This window comes from Bactrocera oleae, chromosome 3 (assembly GCF_042242935.1).
Source record: "Bactrocera oleae isolate idBacOlea1 chromosome 3, idBacOlea1, whole genome shotgun sequence".
Taxonomy (NCBI): Eukaryota; Metazoa; Arthropoda; class Insecta; order Diptera; family Tephritidae; genus Bactrocera; species Bactrocera oleae.
In genome coordinates, this window is record NC_091537.1 from 11,537,717 (window position 1) to 11,558,239 (window position 20,523).

Below are 20,523 nucleotides of genomic sequence, written 5' to 3' on the forward strand. Positions count from 1 at the left end.
AGTAATGTCCACCCACACTTAACGCTGCCTCTTTTCTTATATTTATTTATTATTTAAACATAACATATATGGTATATACTCCGTGCATTGCTGCTATTTTATAATTTCCATACGTTCGTATAACAATATACATATGCATGCACATATTCATTAATCTCACAATGTCTGATTCACATGAACGTTTTCTCCCCTTAATTATTTAAATTTAGTTCGTGGCTATTTTTATTTTTATAGAAGTCACTATGCCAACAATGCGCTTACCCGGACGTTCCACTTTCAAGAAATTGCTTTCAAGTTGCAATACACTCACAATTTTCTACTACTACACTCTCACTTTTCGAACTTGAACGTCGTCTTGATATGAATTTTTCCATACAAGTTGTGTGGCAACTTGCCGATTAAATTAAATAGTTTTATATTATTTTGCAAACAAATGGCATGCAGTTGTCGACAATATGAATATTTCGTTATATTCATGGATTGCTATCATAAAAGCACATAATTTTGATTTTGAATATACCATACTTTAAAATTGTTTTGGTACAACTTAGATAGAATTTCTCAACTCCTTTCTTTCTTGGCATTCCATCTTTCTGTTAAAGTATTTATTTCGTGCAAAAACTTTAAGAATTTTTAATGGTTTTAATTACGACGGTATCTTGTTAGTATTGGGTCGTTAACTAAGTAATTTCGTTTGATGATAACAGCTGATCTTGTTGCAATGTCGATCTGAAGGATGCACCACGTCCAGAAAAGCCTCTTGAAGCCGATGTGGATAAAATAAAGTCGTTGGTTGATGTAAATCGTCGAATAACAACTCAAGAGATTGCTGAAAGTTTAACTTTGTCTAAAGCGACCGTTCACGGCACTCAATACAAAAATCGTGTTTAAATTGCACTAAGCAAACGAAATTACTTAGTGAACTACACAATATTATTGATTATTAAGTTGCTTGTAGCTTACATCCCGACTGTCGATTTAAATTAATTTTGACAAGTAGTTTATGTGATCAACTTGAAAGCTAGTTCTTGATGGGTTAACTGCAGCGTTAATTATTCATACAAATAAACACATGCATATATTGTACTTACGTATGCATATGCATGGAAATAGGACCCAAACTTTATGTTTAGCATACTAAAAGGATGGTCTTTGCTGCCTGAACGCATGCTTTGTATTTTTTCTCGTCTAACCCGGCAAATTCTAAACGAATACGAAGCAAAAGCAGTTAAAATGTGTACAGTACAAATAAAAATTACTTTACGTTTATTTTTCATTTCTATTAAACACTCTGTGTGCTACATATATAATATGTAAAGATAAAATTAAAGCATTAATTCTAATTACACGATTAATCTACTATATAAGTAGCTTTAAACAACGTTTATCTATTAAATAAATTATTATAAAGTTTATGAAAAGTCAACAACATTAGAGAATGTATATTATATAATATACGTTCTCTGACTATGGCACCCTGTGAGAGCTGCATTATCTTCATTTGTCTGCCATTCTATCGTTTGAAAATTTTGACAGCTTGGCGCAAATTTAATAATTGAATAGTTCTTTTGTTTGAATTTTGATTGGAATTGTACATATTTAGTGTTTTTTATTTACATTTATAGAGTGATTATCAATATTTCAATATTTTCAATATACAAACAAAAACGTCCGATGGCGCCTACCAAGCACGCAAATGGAAGTGTGACTGCCGCAGCTCTGGCCACATTAGGTGAATCTACAAATGATTCGGCCACACAGCAGGCACTTAGTTATGTGCGAGACTTTTGTACGCATGCCACAAATTACCGAAACCAACAAACTATTGAATCATTAGCGTTGTTAAATCGCTCTGCTTCATTACTTAGCACAACTGTACATCCACAATTATTTAATCCTTTGCAGTTGGAAACATCCAAACTATTCATAGACTTGCATGCGGTTATGGGCAATTTAGCTGCCGACTCCGATGCACTTTGGGCTTGCGTAGCGCTTTTGCAACATTTAAGTCGAAATTTGACAGCACGCCGCGCATTAGTGGAGGATTTTCGTTTTGTGCCGCTTTTATCTTTCGTGCTTAAACGTTCGCATGGACAAGAGAAGATTCAAAGATTATTAACACTCATGCAAGATTTAACATATGGCATACAAATAAGCTGGGAAGAACCATATTTAATAGTTCTACTCGAACAGCTTGTAAATTTAATATATCAAGCCACTGAGGACAGTGAGGACAGTCTGGCACAGTTGGCACTGTCTGTGTTAATCAATTTGTGCTACAAAAATTTTGTGGTGATGTTTTTATTCTTACGTTCTGTAAATATTTCAAATTTTACGAAACGTATACAAAGTTTTGGTATGCTGGCCAGTAAAATGTTGATAATACTCAGTGAAGATACGCATGCGCCGAATCAAAAGGATTTGGAGCTATTTATACGTTCCACATTTGCTACAGTTGAGGAATGTATCAAAAGTTGGAATGTGCCATATTTACAGCATTTAATAGAATTTCTACTGGATTCCAAGTCACACACGTGCCTACATCGCTCAATGCTAAGCTACACACATTATTGTGAAGATGTAGAGCGTCTACTTAACGTATGTACTTCTATTTAAATTTGTTTGTTTGATGTATAACATCAATCGGTATAATTGCAGCAATTGGAATCCTGTGGTCTCATGGATGATGCAGAAGAGCAGATCTCCAAGCAACAGCATGCATGCCTAAGCTTAATTTTCCGACTGATACGCTATATCTTACAATTGAGCACAATACCTCAAATTGATGGCAAAGAAAATGTAATAAGCCTGGACTCGAATGTGCCAAGAATATTTGAGCTGCTTGGCAAGTGGTTGGATTCCGATATATGTGGTGTTGATACTGTGCATTTACTAAATGGTTTAATAACATTGGGTATTTACATCTTTAAAAATATTTAAATCGTTTTATTTATTTGATATAATTTTGTAACAGTTCCTAAGGAGTCGATACCGGCACGCATTGCCCGTGATCCCTCGTACATCGTGCAATTAATTAGTACATCTGAAAAACCGGAGACAAGCGCGCGACACATATCGGTAATCCTTCAACTGCTGTCATCGCTCTTACATCACCCGAAGACGGAAAAGTTGGTTTTATCGCGTATAACGGAGTCATATTTTGACAAAATGTTTGCACCGCTAATAAGCAATGGCCGAACAGATATACCACTGAATGCAACGACACCGGAGGAGATCGAAAAATACACCTACTGCCTGCTGTTATTAATCAATTTCGCGGGTGTGGCGAAGAAGGCGTATTTTGAGAAATGTTGCACGCTCTTGCAATTTCCAACCATACAAAATGCATTGGCACGTGCCATGGTCGGTGGCAGTGAGGAGGTGTGCGGCGCTGTTTTTCAAATTTCGCAATTCGAACGTTTCCCACAAGCAGCGGTGGCAAATGTAAGTGTTCTTAAACCTTTCTCCTATTTTTTATTTATATATGTTTGAATTTTTTAACATTAGCATATCTCGAAACTAACACCCTTCAAAGGTGTTGCTGGCAATAATAACTCCACAACTGACAGCGATCAGTGGCAAAAGTTGAATATTATAATGAAAAGTCACAAAACGTTTGTGGGCAAGGAAATGGAAGAACGTCTAAATGCGCTTATTGAACTGATAAGCAGCGCGCATCGTAACAATCAGTTACAGAATGTCGCAATGTCACAAATTATTGAGTTATTCAATTACAAAAGTGAAATATTTAGCTGTTCTGAGAGTTGCATGCAAAGACGTTTGGAAATCGCTAGTGAAGAGGTAAGTTTGTTTTTGTTAGGTTATGAGTATCGAATTTCCTCTTGTTACAATCTTTTATTTTTCTAAAATTTTAAAATTTTGTTTTTATTTTTTAAAATTTTTTTAAAATTGTTTTTTATTTTTTTTATATGTTTTGATATTTTTATTTTATATATTTCTATAAACCTTTTTAATTTTTTTTCCGTTTATTTTTATTTTATTATTTTTATTTTATTATTTTTATTTTTTTTTTTTTGTTTGTTTTTTATATAATAATTTTTTATTATTTATGTATTTTTTATATTATTTTTATTTTTTATTATTTATGTATTTTTTATATTATTTTTATTTTTTATTATTTATGTATTTTTTATATTATTTTTATTTTTTATTATTTATGTATTTTTTATATTATTTTTATTTTTTATTATTTATTTTTTATATTATTTTTATATTTTATTTATTTTTATATATTTTAAATTCATTTATATTTTTATATTTTTAATATCTTTTTCTTTCATATTTTTGTTTTAGATCACAAATTTAACACAGCGCATCAACTTGCAAAATGCTGAGCTGCAAAAGTATGAAATGATGAATTTTGAGCTGCACGTCAGTCAAGAGGGGTAAGCTAAACTAACGTAATGTAAATAATAACTGTTATTTAATGTATATCTGCACACTCGTTCACAGCTTACAAGCACAATGTCAAGATTTGAAACAGCAAAAAGACAATCTGAAACACAATTTGGCGAGTTTGATGAAAAAGTTGTCAGAACAATCGGAGTCGTTGCAAATAAGCGAAAAGCGCTTGACCGTTAAAGTCTCCGAAGTTATAGGTAATAAAGGAAACATATGTACATATGTATATATATATATATCATATTTCTTGTTAATAATTAATTAATTTAAAAACTCATCAAAACTCATTTTCTAGTATTGCAAAAGGAGAATGGCGAGCTGAAGGAGGAACTGAAAACAAAGACAAAGGAATTGGAGAAAATGCAAACCAATACCCGAGAAAATGTAAATATTAATTATTCTCGTTTTTGAAATTTTTGAATAAAATTGTCTTTTTGTTTGTCGTACTTTAGGCAACACGCATAGAAAAGTTGAAAAAGTCGATCGTTGCCTTCGAACTAGATATCAAAGAAAAATCACGTCTTATTGAAGAACGTGAACGCGAATTGAGCAAAACACACAAGCTTTACGAAGAGCAGAAAGAGGCAAAGAAGAAATCCGACGACGTTATATCCGTGTTGGAGGCGCAAATCCAGGACAAAAATGAGCAAATACGCAATTACGAGTTGGAGCTGAGTGAAACAGAAGAGTTGCGTAAAACTATTATGAGCTTAATGGAAAGTAAAAAACCAAAACGAAAAACGTAAATCCAAGAAAATTTGATTAGGTTTAGTATTATTAGAAATATTTATTCCTTTCTGTATAGAAAGTACGGAGAGAGTGAAAGTTGTGCGAAATTTTCGGTGTTAGAAATTGTTTTTACAATAGTAGTTCGGCGCTTATATTACTAAGTACATATTTAGTTAACATTTTAATAGTACATATACATACATATATTACTTTTGCATATTCGATTTTGCAATGTAATAATGCACATATTTCATTTACATTTTTATATATATATATATTAATCTGTCAAAATAAATTTTAACAACATTCTTAACATGCATACCTTATATGACTCCCAAATGTTTTGTAAAATGTTTGCAAATGTGCTTCTATGGACAGCACCGCACACTGTTTAGTATCACTTTTTGTTACGTTGTAATTGTTAAAGCTTTGTGTTTTTTGTTTCTTTTTTTTTTGTTTTGTAAAATTAGTATATATTGCAAATTAAATTAAAAATTATGTTAAATTTTGCTGCAAGCACTGACAGCGTTAGCAGCAAGAGCGCTGAGGCTATGCTGCGCGCAGCCGCGTTGCCAGATCTTCTTTCCACATCGCCATCACTGCCACTGATGGGACGAGATGCGCGCTTCTCCGCTTTCTCACAGAGCGTGCCACAGTTGGCGTACTCGCATATATCGCAAACAACGGATTTTGGCGCACGGTAAAATTGACGCGCGCGACGAGCTGCGTACGATATAGTATATAATTATTTATCGACCAATATATGTACGTATTAGAATATTGAGTTTGTGTTCTCACCATTATCATAGTAGTCGTACATGACTACTGGCACCAGCTGATGACCGGTTACTTTTACAGTTTTATAAGCATGCAAAGTTGGACAAACCTCCCGTCTATCCAAATAGTCGAAGTAAATTACGACGACTGTGTTACGGCGTTGCGTCTCCACACGCTGGAAATTCGATAAAATATATGGTTAATTTTGATAGCTGGAAAGTAATAAAAATATACTGCGCTTGTTACCTTAATTCTTTCGCTGGATTCCAGGGTAGGCAGTGTTTCGGTGTCGACCACAAAGCCGCTGGGTAAATATATTTCCATTACTGCCATATTAGAGCGACTAGCATCACCCTCTACGGACACAAAACTAAAAAACGGAAAAAAAAAAAAATTGTTATGAAATCATAAAAAAATTGGGTGTACTTTTTAAATGCTCACCTAGCACAAGCCGATAAATGCAAATAATCCGAATGTGAGTTACGATTCACTGTCGGATCTAACACAAATCTCGGCCACGCGCTTGTCACATTCGTATTGTAAGTGTAACTTAATTGTGCGAACGCCATGCCACGCCCTGTAGCCGATATGGTTAGATTTTTTATGGTATTGGGTAGCTGTTCCGAAATAATTTTGTGTATATGTTTGAAATATGTAGACCATAATTCAATTGTAAACTCACCTCGTAATTTTGCAGCGCCAGCGAATTCTGCGCATTCACATTAAGCGTTGTCTCGGCACCCTGTCCATACTGGACACTGATCTGCACATTATTCGCTTGACTCGAAAAGCGTTCGGCAAAAGACATCAGCGCTTGTATGCCGACCACAGTATCTTGCGAAGAGATGAAACCACCGAATGCATTACGCTGATCCGCCAGCCATTTGAGCACTGGCAAAGCGTCGCCGATCAAGTTGTTTTCGAGCAACGCGAGCGTAGCATATGATGTGATCTCAATGTTGACTGAACGTGTGCGATTGTACCAGGGTGAGGGTCCTTCGGCGGTTGGTGCTGTTTTATTCCACCACTTTTTGCCATCTAAAAGAAATCACCGTTAATAGTCGGTGAAAATGTGGAACAGTTGCATCGATGTACAAACCTTCATTGACGGCCATTGCATCAAGCCGTTGCAGAAAAGCGCTTTTGGAGTTGTGATTGGCACGCGACAGCACATAAGTACCAATGGCGGTCGCATGCAAATCGTTCGAATTGTCCAGACCACGAGTTAGGTAGTCTAAAGCCTTGTTAAGTAGGTTCGTGTACTCAGGGTAAGATTTCTGTAGAAATAAAAAGTATTCAAATTTATTTGATCGTATGCATATGCACTAGAGCGTTTGGTATTCAACTAATCGACTAACCGGATAGGGCAATATTTAAATAATAATATTCGATATGCAATATCCGGATAGTCGTAAGTTGTCGACTATTCGGTTAACCGTTCGTTTTGGACTATTTGAAAAATAAGCGTTCGCTCAAAAACGAAATGGCAAAAATCAAAGGCTGCTTGTATTCAAATAATTTTAAGAGCCCTGATATGTACACATATGAATACCGTTAAAATAATATTTTTGTTTAAACTATTTATTGTTTTTATTTATTTTCTTTAATTATTATTTATGTACAATTTCTTTATTTTTAATTTTTTTAATTATTTTTTTATTTTTATATAGTTATTTTTATTTTTGTTTGTTTTTAATTATTTTTATTATTTTATTTTTATTTGTTTTTATTTATTTTATTTTTATTTGTTTTTATTTATTTTTATTTGTTTTATTTTTATTATTATTTTTTTCTATTTCGTTTTATATTTGAAACTATTTTTTTGTGATTTTTTAATTATATATTATTTAAATTAGTATACTTTTTTTTTAAATTATTTATTTTATTATTTATTAATTTATTAAATTATTATTTTTTAATTTTATTATTAATTTTTATTTTTAACTATTTTTTTAATTGAATTAAATTTTTTTTATTATTATTTTTTAACTAAAATGTTTTTTTTAACTATAATTTTTTTTTTTTTTGGTTGGAATTTTGTTACTCTTTGCTAATCAAACTCTTCATTTCACTTACCAAATTCTCCATAAAGGCTAATGTTACAAATGCCGTTAAGCTCAAACCACCATCACCGAAATCCTCAAATACATCTCCTCTCTCTTCGAAGCCGCCATCAGCATTTTGTGCGCTAACTAAATATTCCAAAGCACTTTTCACAATCGCTTCATCCACATAAATATGCGGTGCTGCTTGCCGCAACGCACGTGCCACATAGGCGGTTAGCCACGTAGAGCCCCGCTTCTCCTCTATACCAAAAGCGCTGAAAGCACCGTTCATGTGTCGGTAGTAGAGCAAATGCTGATAGCCCACTTCCAGATTGCGTTTGATACGCTGTTCAATGGCGGGAGTCAATTGGCTAATACGCTAAAATGAATATTTTAATTTAAAATTCATGTAAATAAGTCCTGAAAGTAAGTAAAAGTATATTTTCGATGTTATTATTACCTGCAGATAACGGAGCACCAAGAGGTTGGGCATAAAATGCACCATGGTCTGTTCGCCACAACCCGTAGGCAGCACTATCAAATGCTCTATATTGCCCAGCAAACTACCTATAACATCACCGACGGCAGTCACTTGTATTTTGGTTGAGTCGGCAATTGCATTTCGTGGCACCTTGACGGTGATGTTCGTTTTGGTCTGTGGACTTGAGCTGAGCTCAAAGAGGAAACCGTGATTAACAGTTTCCGTTGCGCCGGGATATTCGACAAGTAGTGTCGTTTCAATCGTGTCGGCAGCCAGCTGAGCGTTTGCCACAACCTTAACATTAATGGCGCCGACACGTTTGGGCTTTACAATAAAAGCGACGGGCTTCACAGATTGCGCTAGCACACGTACTTTACGACTTCTATATAATTCGATTTCTGCAATGAAGACGATGTTTAGAAAATTTTGCGGTAAGTGCGTTGTTGCACGCAAAAGTATATTGGAAATTGATGTGCATTATTTACTTGGTGTGGGATCGCCGTTACTGTTGAGTGGTGGGAATTCGAATTCCTGTGCGGTATTGTAAAACGTCACTTCCACGTCCAAATCGGTATTCTTATTGTTGGTGATAACGATTGGCAAAGCGATGGTCTCTCCTACGTAAAAATAAGTTCAAGATAAGCAAATTAGATATAATTAAAAATACAAATGTATGGATGTATGCAGTATCGCATTACCCTTTCTAATCGAATATGGCACTTCGGTGGTAATATAGAATTCCTTATATGACTGTAGTAATTTCGACGATTTCGTCAAACCCAAACCGGTTATTGGATCTAATGAAAATGCGGACAGCACCCATGAAGTCATGGAACTAGGTATACGACGATGTAAGGTCGTGCGTCCTTCATTACCCGCCGACATGTTTAGGAAGAGCCAAGTGTCAGCCGGTTCATGCATCAAATATATGCGCGGATTATGCCAATAAGGTTTGGGTGTATAGGAGAAAGCGTAACGACCCTTGCCCGGTGCCAAAGTGTTTACTTCGATATGATGTGCTGGCCCTATATCAGTCTTTCGTATTGTAGTCAACTTATTGTCGTCATCATCATAGTCATGCAGTAAATTCGGTGTGGTTTCCGGTTCTGAAATGTACGAAATGTTTCATTTTAATAATACATACTAACTGCAAGGTGCTTACCTTTTTCTATTATGAAATCTGCATTCGACATTGTGATAACGCCCGATTCTTTGCCAGGCGAACCGCGTTGTGTATTGACATCGCGCAATTCATAAGTGTTTAATGCTGCCATTAGCCCTTCATAACTAAAATCGTTGCCTAAAATGCCCAATTATGTACCATATGTAGATAAGTTGAGCTGGGTTAAAATAGATAAACAATCGCTTACCTTTTCTTATATTTGCCGCATTTTGATCAACGAGCATTAGTCCGACATACGAGTATGGTTTTGTGGTGATTGTTATATCGATGTCTTGGCCTGGCGGCGCTTTAAGTGGCGCTTCCACTTGCACCTAGCAACGAAATTGATAATTAAAAAATTATCGCAATTTTCAATTTTTTACTCACATTGTTTAACAAAGTGTGCTCGAACTCGATCACTTGCTCGTCATAGATAAACTCCCCATTTACCACCATATAGATGAGAAGTTTGGCGCGCGGCAGCATAGCGAATGTGGCCAAAAATTTAAAAGTATGATAATTACTGTTATCCACCTAACAAAAGTTTATTTTATTACTAATTTATTTCATATGTTTTTAAAAAATATACTATATTAAAAAATAATTGAACTTTTTAAAATGAATACTACTCAATTTTATATCGATATATACTATATGTAAATAAAGATATTACCTGTACAGCATGTGTTGTTATAATATCGCCCCGCCCTACAATTTGATACACAAAATACTTCATCGGTTCATTGGCACGTACAGCTACAGCGACATCCTGATTTATCATAGACCTTAAGAAATAACAAAAAAAGTCAGCAGTTGCAAAAATAAAATTACGAAAGTTCAGAGCTCAATTTTTAAAAAATATCAAAATTTATTTGTGTTTTGTCTAATAATAAGCAGCTTATATATACGCCTAACAAATATTAAAAATATCCAAAATCACTTTGGCTATCTTCAAACTTATCGGGCACACACACCTAGTGAAATTTTGAAAATATCGATAGTTTTTCATAATATAGTTTCATAGTTTACCATATACTTTTAAAAATAACATATTTCAACAAATTTCAAATCGATATCTCAAATAGTTTTTGGGTTACAGCCATTTAAAGAGTAAACGCTCAGTGCAATCAGCTGCCAAAGTTCATTTTTAAACAGCTTTTTTCGAATTTGCAGTGATAACTCAAAAATGTTCCGATCATCAAGAAATTGTCTGCATGTACTGCATATAATTCTATATCGGTTTTTTGATCAAAATCATAATCAAATTTTGGCCGGCCGAAAGCGAGCAAAATTTGGGGAAAGATTCAACTTTTTTTTAAAAAGCGCCGCAATTTTGTCAATACAATTTTTTTTTTGTAGGGAGAATATTTTTAAGTTTAACGAAACATTTTTGTTTTTAGGTTTCATCCAAGTAGAAGGACGGAGAATCTTGTTTTTTAGCGTTTTTTAAGCGCCATCGGAGATCTCGTAGAACTTAGAAACTATTATTTTTTTAGTTTTTTAAAAATTTCACTATGTTCTCTTGAAATATGTTTAAGTACGCTATGAAAATTTCAAAACAATCGATACCGTAGTTTTTTTTTTAATTCCCAAAAAGCGACCTTTTTTAAGCTGTTATACTAGATATGCCCTTAAAGAACAAACCGATCAGTTTTATAAAACACTTATTAGTATAAATATATATTTCTTATGATATTTTCAATGGATTTTATTAGTATCTCTTTACTCACTTGTCATTCAATATTTTTGCGGTGATGTAGTGTTTGCTATGCAAGTGTTTACGTGGTATTTTCCCAACGTCCGTGATAATGCCAATATAGTTCACCTATGGAGAGGAAACTTGAATGTGAAATTCTGCTAAATTCGAAAATAGAGATTTCTACATATATGAATACATCTTTGAATCAGTAATCATTTCTACAAACTATTTTAGTTTCTAAACCGCCTTCTTTCCATCGCTTTCTTCTCACAACTTACAATTACGGAATGATATTCATCCTTATCACCCTCTGGCACTGTAAATTTCATTTTGAATTCACCATTCGTATTTATACCGTATGCAGTTTTGTTGTACATTTCACTACTACCATAGACATTAGTTAGATATGCGATCGTCTCGGGTGGAAAGTCTTTAAGTTGAGCACCATCATTGCGTACAACTTTTGCCTAAAATAAAATATAATATATATATATATATACATACAATATTTTCAGTGCCGTTATTAATGTGTTAATGCTTATAGACTATATTGTGCTGATTGTGAGCACTCCCATTTGTATTTACTTACCGTCACCTCAAATGGCACACCAGGTATATAATAGCTAGGAATTCGTACAGTCTCAACACGGTAAGCATCTAAATGTACGGTTATCACAGTAGAGTAGTTCTGCACCGAACCTGTGGACTTATCTTCAACTAAGGCATCCAACAAGTACTCGCGTTCGTAATCCTCCTTCAGTTTAAGCTCATCTCGGATATCGAATTCAAAAAAGGCATTGCCATCGATGGGCACCACTTTCCTCGTAATCAAATCATTAACGAACGGCTGCAACGAACCGAAGAAGGTTGGGTAAATGGAGAGTGTAGCCTCGCCTTTAATTGGTTCACCAAAGGCATAACTAGAAAGATACGAATTTTGTATTGGTCGCATCTTTATTAAACGAGTTGCAAAAGAACACAATCAAACTATCGATTTTTTAATGTAATAAATAAGTGCAAATTTCAAATGGCGGTTGGCTTTTGCGGTGTTCTTTTGCGTTACAATTTTACGACAATACGTTTACATACTTTGCCTTGACGTTGGCTCGAATTTTGCCATCTTTATAGATCGCGTGTTTCGCTGTGTCTATGTCCACAACGAATTTCGGCAGTATATATTCAACTACCTCGAAAGTGCCTCTGTGTGACTCCTCCATCACATCAACATGCAGTGACCATTCACCCATTTTCGGATAGTCGGACAAACGTAGCTCATTGCTATAAACGGCATTTGTTAAGCGTACATCTCTATAGTTTTGTATGATATTATCGCCAGCATCTCGTATTACTAGATGTACACGCCCGGTATTTCGTGCTGGCTTCAAATTGGCATCCAATACCAGCACACGATAATGCACCAAATCACCAGGCCGATAAATTGCTTTGTCGGTTTGCACCAATACTGTGAATTGCTTTGAGTCAAAGTTAAGCTGCGTTTCGTTGGTGAATATGGCGCCACTGAGGCCCTCAGCCGTTAAGTTGTAGCGATCACGTTTTAGTGCTGGTATCTAATGTTCAGATTAAAGGTACTATATTGTGATAAATTATAAAAAAGTTAAGTTTGTTTATTTACCTCAAAATACACCAACTCCGTGGAGTACGGTCGCACTTCGGCAAATTTAAAATCGGTATAACTGCTACCTATTATACCCAATTTCACTTTGACCGGTTCGGGCGATTTATGTACACTCACCGCTACATGGTATTGTGAGTTGGGTCGCAGCGTGTTCGGCGCAATTATTGAATAAGTACTGTAGCAAAACAAATAAACAAAATAAACAAAATAAACAAAATTTAAATACTTTTAATGTTTATTTAAACCTAGTTAAAAGGAGTTACGTTTACAAAAAACCGAGTGATTTTTTTATACAGAAAACCTCAAAAACTTATTCAGCAAATTCGACGTAAGGACTTTGAACTGCAAACTCGAGCAATAATACGAAAAAAAATATATATACTCGAACCATGACTAATCTTTACTTAGAGGAAATATAAGCCGAATTTTGTCAACGTATTTTTGTTGGGTATCTTATAAGGAATCTACAAGTTTTTTGATCTGATTAAGAATCGAATTTTGTCAGACAAAAAACGACAAAAGTTTTGAGTAAGAACCACCCTTTTTAAATGTCGTCATTTTAACAGTTTTTTTTAATTTGTTTATTTTTTTTTTAATTTATTTATTTTTAATTTTTTTTTAAATTATTTATTTTTCAATTTTTTTTTTTGACTATATCTTCTAGTGAAGAATTTTTTTTTTGATGTTTCATCCACCGAAAAGCCGGGATAACTGAAGCAATAGAGGGCCTTTTTTAGCGCCGTCCGTCGGAGATCGCGTTAACTCAAAACGTTTTAACGGTGAACATACACTTAAAAGATAATGACAAAGCGAACGTAAATTTTCTTAACAGAGGTTGGCTTAAAACTTGTGGACCTCTTCCATGGTTGGATAACATCATAGAATATATGTATGCTTATATACATGTGCATTTTACATTTTGTTTTATATTGCAAATGTAAATTAAAATTGCCACAATAAAAGTCTCCACGGAAGCGGAAGTAGCCACATATGGTATATACATAAATATAATATTTATCACAATTGTGCGCGATGTGAACACTGACATATGCATCTTGGGCATCTGCATGTACAAATTGTTGTTCACATGGTTAAGCAATCATTATAATGATCATTATGCATTTATTTTTTTAAATGAAATAAATATTATTACTTTAATGAAGGTATATACATGGAGTTAAGTAGATATTTGCGGTGTTAGAGACTTGCTTTTTAGACTTAAAAATAATTTTTATAAATTTATATCGTCCAAAAACAAATAACGTACATCGTATAGAAAATGCTAAAAAAATTGATATATTTCCAAACAAGAAGAAAATATTTGCCGAAGAAATGTGATTAAGTTGGCGTCAAACGATTTATTTATTTTTAGCTGCTACTGTCGCGTTACTTTTCAAACAGTTGCAGCAAAATATTATTAATACTCTGAACATGGTATATAAAGTATGCCATAAAGTTTGTGACACCCAGAAGGAAACGTCAGAGCAATGTTGAACGTGGCGAACTGTGTCGATTTACCCACATCCGTCTGTCAGTCCGCCTGCCTTTAAATAGTTTTTGAAATATCAATCTGAAAGTTTGCACACGTCCTCTTCTCTCCAAAAAGCTACTCATTTATCGAAAGCAACGATATCGGACCACTATAGTATATACATATCTGCATTACAAACTGCATGATCAAAATCGAGTGTGTGTATAGACAATTTTTTTATTTAATAAGATATCTTTGGGAAATTCGGCATGTATTATAATTCAAGGCTACGCTGCAATCTCTGAATATACTGTTTAGATCGGACCTTTATAGCATATAACTGCGACATAAAATGAACTTTTATATTTTATCATTTCACTATAGCATATAGCTGAGATACAGATCGACTGGCCTATTTTATCCTAAAATCAGTTGAATAAAAACGTGCCACCCTAGTACACACATTATATTTGTAACGCTAAAGTTTTATTAGGTGTTTAATTAAGCTGCTTTTTCACTAAAAAATATTTTTCCCACAGCAATACCAAAAGGAAACGCATTTAATTATTACTTTTTTGTGTGTGCTAAATTCCAGTCTGCAATACATACATACATATGTACATTTTATAGCAATATTTTTTGCTATTTATCTACTTAAATGTACATATGTATGGGATTGCTGTCTGTACTTGTTTTCTTTGCAGCTTTTAGCGGTCTTCTAACTGGACATATCTATGACTCGTCAACATTTTTGGTCAGATTAGTTGCCACTCGTAATAGTAGACAAAGCGCTGGCGTTTTTCTACTTAAATATAGGTATACAAACATATATCGTATACGCTTGTACGTATGTGAGTAACTACAAAATAATTATGTATGTAGGAAGCAGCCGGTAAGAAAATGCGAACAGAACGTGTGGGATTGTTCGGAAATGGTAAAGATAAATCCTAACAGTCAATAGTTACGTTTTTGCAGGTATTTACATACAGTTGTATGTTTGTTTGTCTACTCGCTCTTATGAGATATGCGGATTACAAAAATACATTTAGGTCAAGCGTTAAAGTTACTTATAAAGTGCTTTTCTAAATATAATTTTATTAGACATTTTACAAATATTTCAATAAATAAAATATTTAAAAAGCTAGAAAATAAATATCTACATATAGTATACATAATTAATTAACAATCAACAAAAATGGTTTTAGCCAAAACAGTCATAAACGTTGTGATTATCATTATCTTGTGTAAAAAGGAGAAGAAATTAATTATGTTTCCTACTGAAAAGAGTAAAATTGCAAGCTTTGCAAACTCTGTGCGAAGAGAAAGAAATCGTTATGGCCAATTAAAGTTAATAATCAATTTCGGGTTTGTGAGTGTATAGGGTACATAAAATTACATAATTTTCATCAATTTTTTTAATAACAAGAAAAAACGTTGACATCGGCTGCACCGAAGCTATAATATTCTTAATAAATATAAAAGATTCCTTAGGACGTTTCCTCCGACGTTTCCTTTCGGGTGTTACAAACCTCGTGGCAACCTTAATATACCCTATGCATGGTAGAAAATCCATTATACCTATATACATATATGAATTTGTGTATAATCTGTATGTGAGTACAAAACCATAGAAAAGGAAACACATGGAAAAATAGAAATAATATACCATAATACATATTTATTAATAACAATATATATTTATTTCTATATTATATATAAATATGCTCATAACTTTTTGCACTTCAGTTAATTACGTAAAATTATTTTAGCTGAAATATGTAGTATGATACTTGTATGCGTTTATTTAAAATAAACCTACATGGATTTCATTATATTTGCAATTATAAAAATAAAGTATACACATTCCCATTAAAGACAAGTTTCAATGACTTCTTTGCGCATAGTTTGTGGTTGCTGTTGTTTTTTTAATTCAACATGTAGGCGTATATAGCACTTCAATAACAATTTCATAAAAATATTCAAAAAATAAAAAATAAAAATAAAAATAAATAACTTGGTTACGTAAAATTGTATAGATAGAGGGAGAGGTCTCTATTTTGAACTAGTTGACGAAACGCATAAGCTTCAAGTTAATTGAATAATCATTAGCAGAATGATAGAATCACCATCTGTACGAGTAATTTATTCAAAGGTATAAAACTTCATAAACTTCAGCCGAACAGATGTACCATCACTTCCGAACACATGGATGTCCTATACGACTATATCTTTTTAGTCTTATAGCGAGTTATAGCTCTCTCTCTCATTTCTTATGCAGTGGACAGTGCAACAATCATATTATCTTCGACAAATGTTAGTTAAAAAACTTTGACCATCAACGGTAGTTGATAGTTTTTATGGGGTTATATCATTTACCCTACCTCGTTTTTTTGTACGTTTTTTGAAGAGGCATTTTTTTTAATACATAATGAAAAATAATGTACATTTACAGAATTTAATGTATTTTAAAAATCGGTAATTCAGTTTGAAAAACCGACCTCCTCAGGACCTCCGAGAATAGGTGGTTGGATGTGACGAAGATTTTTCGGCTAAAAACTAATACAAATCCAAAAATCAAAAGGTTGTATCATAATTATAGATTAATACAGGTTATGGTAAAAGAACTAGTCAAAGTTTAGACATTTCACAAAAAGAAAGATGATTTTTGTAAAACAATTTACATTTCAGCGTGGCCTAAAAATTCGAAATTAATAATAAAAAATATAATTCCTACGATCATCATTTGACAAATGTGTCTAAAAAATTCGTGTGAAAATTTCAAGTCAATCGGTTCGGTCGTTTCGGAGAAACTTTTCTCGCAGACTCTGACAGCAGTGTTTCGAGAAAAAAACGTTAACATTTTTAGAAGCCGATAAGGTTTGGTTAGGTTAGGTTAAGAGGTCTACCCTAACCGACCCTTACAAATTGATAAAGCGTATAAAGTACGAATACCGAATTGAGAAGAAAGTGTCTGTATGTTTCCACCTCATCTTCTTCCATACAATTTTGACCACTACCGTCCGACAAGATTTTTAGTTATATAATATATTATAGTATCCAATAAGAACTCCTACGATTGCGGCAATATGAACTTTGCTGAGGACAAGTATTTCAGTCGATCTACTTCGTTCTACTCTAGGCAAAAGGATGTCGCAGTCGCACAGGAGCTGGTCGTTGAACAGCGCCTGCTAAGCACACGCAAGGATCATTGGTTCAGTACTGGAACGCAAAACACTAATGGAGACCCAACTCAGTCTCATTTCGAAGTGAGCGGGACAAGGATGCCCCATATGGCTGGCTCATCGGCTTTGCAGTTTCCATTGATTCCGCTATGACTAGGCACCCAAACGAGTCTGATGATGAAGTAGTTTGATACTATTTCTAGTGAGGACAGACACTCCTTGACCAGCTTTGAGTTTACAGTTAGCGAGCTTAGCGCTAGTATTGCCGCACTGCTGTTGGAGTGAGTGCTCACCTCCCTGAAAGAGGCTGCACTTCATAGCAGTACATCTAGATAGTTTTATGCTTTAATCAGGCATTGCATATCACTTTCGAAACTGCTTCAATCATGGTACTTGTATAATCTTAATCGGAGACTTGTTATAAATTGTATTGAATAAATATTACGTTTGCAAAACATCACAACTTGTGTTTTTAATTTTAGCTTGTGGCAATTTAATTTTAAGTTTTGGGGTAGTATAACCCAGCTTCAATCTCGCCCGATTCATAAACCCTAGTCTACTAAGAACTTTAGTCGAATTCAATGTTTTCAGTTTTTATTTTTCTGCATTTGTTTCATTTGCGTTTTCTTACGTTTATTTATGTTTTTTTTTTAATTTTTTTTTTTGTATTTTTGTTGTGCTCGTTCGTCGCTTAAGTCTTTTGTTTCGCCAAAGTGTGCTGCAAAAGCCGAACTGTTGTATACAATGCGAGGTGCTGCGCTCCGTATGAGATCACTTCATAACCAAAAATCAGCCAACAAGCAAGGTATGCGATATTTTGTAAAACCTTAGAATGACTCAATGCTGAATACGTAATAATGACACTATATGAGAAATGTGCACATTGCAAATTTGTTAGGAAGAACAAATAGAAAAATGGAAAAACTCAACAAGTGACTAATTTCGATGTTATTTGGCTAGCAGCTGTAACAACAAAGTTCACAACTCGACTTACATATATTCATTTGGCCATACGAATGTGAGTTTTAACACCTACGTGCACTCACTTACAATACATAACAAGTTGTTCAACAAACAAGCACTCGACACATTCATTCACTTTCTTCTTTTGCATTTTTGTTACACACTGCTAACTCATACACATAAGCCGACAGAAGTACATATACGGTTGATGTTGGGTCAAATAATTTACTAACCCCTGACCAGCGGTCAACTGTGTCCAATGCAGCAGCGTTGCGATGACGACGAAGAGCACAGAGGTGAAGCAGTTCAGCGACGCTTTACGTTGATAACATAACATATTTTGTTTTTGTTGTTTTTGCATTCACTAATCGCAATTATTTCAAGTGTTGTTGTTTACAACCGATGCTCGATGCTTGTACGTAGGTGTTGTAATTATATATTGTATATATATATATATACGTTTATATTGTTTTTGCATTAAATTATTGTTAGGGTTTTTAATGTCTTATTGACGCTTGTGTGGTCGGTGCTTTGTTTTTGTTTCTAATATACTCGGCCAGTGCTGTAATTGTAAGTGTGTGTGTGCACATATTAAGCGTGCACGCTTGTTGTTGTTGTAAATTGATGCGATGATGCGATCACTTCTACGCTCATTGATTTATTCACCATTCACAATTTGCCTTTTTAATATTGGGCAATCTCATTGACTTAATTAGTATGCGCTTGCCTGCATCCCCTCATTATATGTTACGTATATAAAACTAAATACATATAATTGCATACATTTTGCAATGGTCGTATTTTGTAACACATATATAGGTATGTATATTCACATTCACTACTGCTCTACTCTCTACGCATTTACTAGTAATCACTAACTCCGTCACTCTCGTTTTGTTGTGCGCTAGCGCTTTTGGGGATTCATGTGTTGCGCGCTTGTTGCGTTCCGTTTCGATACTGATTTTGACCATGTTAAGTGTTAGCAACGAAACTGGCTTCTATGTGGGTAAGCTATGGTTTGCTTGAGCTTTTTTAAAAGTAGTTACTTATGTAAGTATATACGCCAGCTACTGTGCAACGAAAGCTTTTTTCGGTGGAAACTTGCGGGTTGGAAAGTTCAGAATGACTTGACGATCTGCATATTGTGGTTTCAGTCCATGATTTGAATAAGTCAGTTTATTTGACTTAACTAAGAAAGGTATTACCTAACGTTTTTGAATATTTCTCTATATATATCTTTTTTATAATTACATTATTACATTTATAATACCATTTTGAAATTGTATACTTTGCTTACAGACACACGAAGATATTTGCTTTCATTGGCATTAAGCATTTTTGTCGAAGTTGAGGAAAATTTCCCCGAAACGGCTGAATCGATCAACTTGAAATTTTCACACGACCTTTTTAGATATATTTTTCAGGTATGAAGCGAAGGAATAACATGTTTCATAATAATTTCGATTTTTTATCCGCCATGAAGTAAATTTTTTCACAAAAGCCGCCATTTTGTCAAAAATCAAAATTTTGACAACTCCTTCGATCATTACCTGTATTGATCTATGTATAGTAATACGATGATTGCATTTTATATATCTGGATTGGAGAACAAAAACAAATATTAATGATCGAAAATCGCTTTATTGTTTCTGAAAATATTTTCCATTAGGATCTATACACTTTTGCATTTGTTTAAACAAATAGCCGAAGCACTTTTGCCACTCTGATTAAGGTATTTCCGAAACATGCGTTTTGAATGCATCAACCGCCTCTACAGGTGTCGAAAAACGTTGACCTCTTAATTAATTTTATAAAAAAAAGAGTTCATTCGGTGCCAAGTCAGAACTATATGGTGAAAGTCTCATCAAACTGATGTTTTGAGTTGCTTTAGTCAATGTGTGAGAGTTCGTATTGTCGTGGTGAAGAGTGATCCGTATTCGGTGGTTGGGTTTCCTA

The 20,523-nt window shown here is 34.0% G+C and overlaps 2 protein-coding genes across 2 annotated transcripts; one reads left to right on the top strand and one right to left on the bottom strand.

The window, feature by feature from the left end:
* The first annotated feature begins 1,529 nt into the window (after positions 1 to 1,529).
* Positions 1,530 to 5,477, top strand: LOC106615302 (protein CIP2A). The gene is made up of 8 exons (XM_014231474.3): positions 1,530 to 2,598; positions 2,659 to 2,914; positions 2,975 to 3,444; positions 3,508 to 3,801; positions 4,315 to 4,406; positions 4,474 to 4,619; positions 4,718 to 4,806; positions 4,875 to 5,477. Exons 1-8 carry the CDS (start codon positions 1,675 to 1,677, stop codon positions 5,166 to 5,168), a joined length of 2,565 nt encoding a protein of 854 aa, XP_014086949.2. The 5' UTR covers positions 1,530 to 1,674; the 3' UTR covers positions 5,169 to 5,477.
* Positions 5,180 to 19,520, bottom strand: Tep3 (Thioester-containing protein 3). The gene is made up of 20 exons (XM_014231367.3): positions 18,801 to 19,520; positions 12,949 to 13,126; positions 12,405 to 12,883; positions 11,905 to 12,235; positions 11,594 to 11,782; positions 11,347 to 11,441; positions 10,290 to 10,401; positions 10,004 to 10,150; positions 9,825 to 9,948; positions 9,617 to 9,754; positions 9,153 to 9,560; positions 8,940 to 9,071; positions 8,434 to 8,852; positions 8,005 to 8,352; positions 7,028 to 7,205; positions 6,611 to 6,966; positions 6,370 to 6,545; positions 6,175 to 6,298; positions 5,950 to 6,103; positions 5,180 to 5,874 (listed from the first exon to the last, which is right to left on the bottom strand). The coding sequence occupies exons 1-20, from the start codon at positions 18,926 to 18,928 to the stop codon at positions 5,618 to 5,620; spliced, it is 4,473 nt and encodes a 1,490-aa protein (XP_014086842.3). The 5' UTR covers positions 18,929 to 19,520; the 3' UTR covers positions 5,180 to 5,617.
* Between the last annotated feature and the right edge of the window lie 1,003 nt (positions 19,521 to 20,523).

What these genes read in the sequence shown, in the direction of transcription:
- LOC106615302 (XM_014231474.3), top strand. Translation starts at nt 1,675, where the DNA reads ATGGCGCCTACCAAGCACGCAAATGGAAGTGTGACTGCCGCAGCTCTG. An exon ending in ATGTAGAGCGTCTACTTAAC is followed by an intron (nt 2,599 to 2,658) that starts GTATGTACTTCT and finishes GTATAATTGCAG; the next exon opens with CAATTGGAATCCTGTGGTCT. An exon ending in AAATGGTTTAATAACATTGG is followed by an intron (nt 2,915 to 2,974) that starts GTATTTACATCT and finishes ATTTTGTAACAG; the next exon opens with TTCCTAAGGAGTCGATACCG.
- Tep3 (XM_014231367.3), bottom strand. Translation starts at nt 18,928, where the DNA reads ATGCAAAAACAACAAAAACAAAATATGTTATGTTATCAACGTAAAGCG. An exon ending in TAGCCTTTATGGAGAATTTG is followed by an intron (nt 7,206 to 8,004) that starts GTAAGTGAAATG and finishes TTATTTCTACAG; the next exon opens with AAATCTTACCCTGAGTACAC. An exon ending in TGGCGCTGCAAAATTACGAG is followed by an intron (nt 6,546 to 6,610) that starts GTGAGTTTACAA and finishes ATTTCGGAACAG; the next exon opens with CTACCCAATACCATAAAAAA.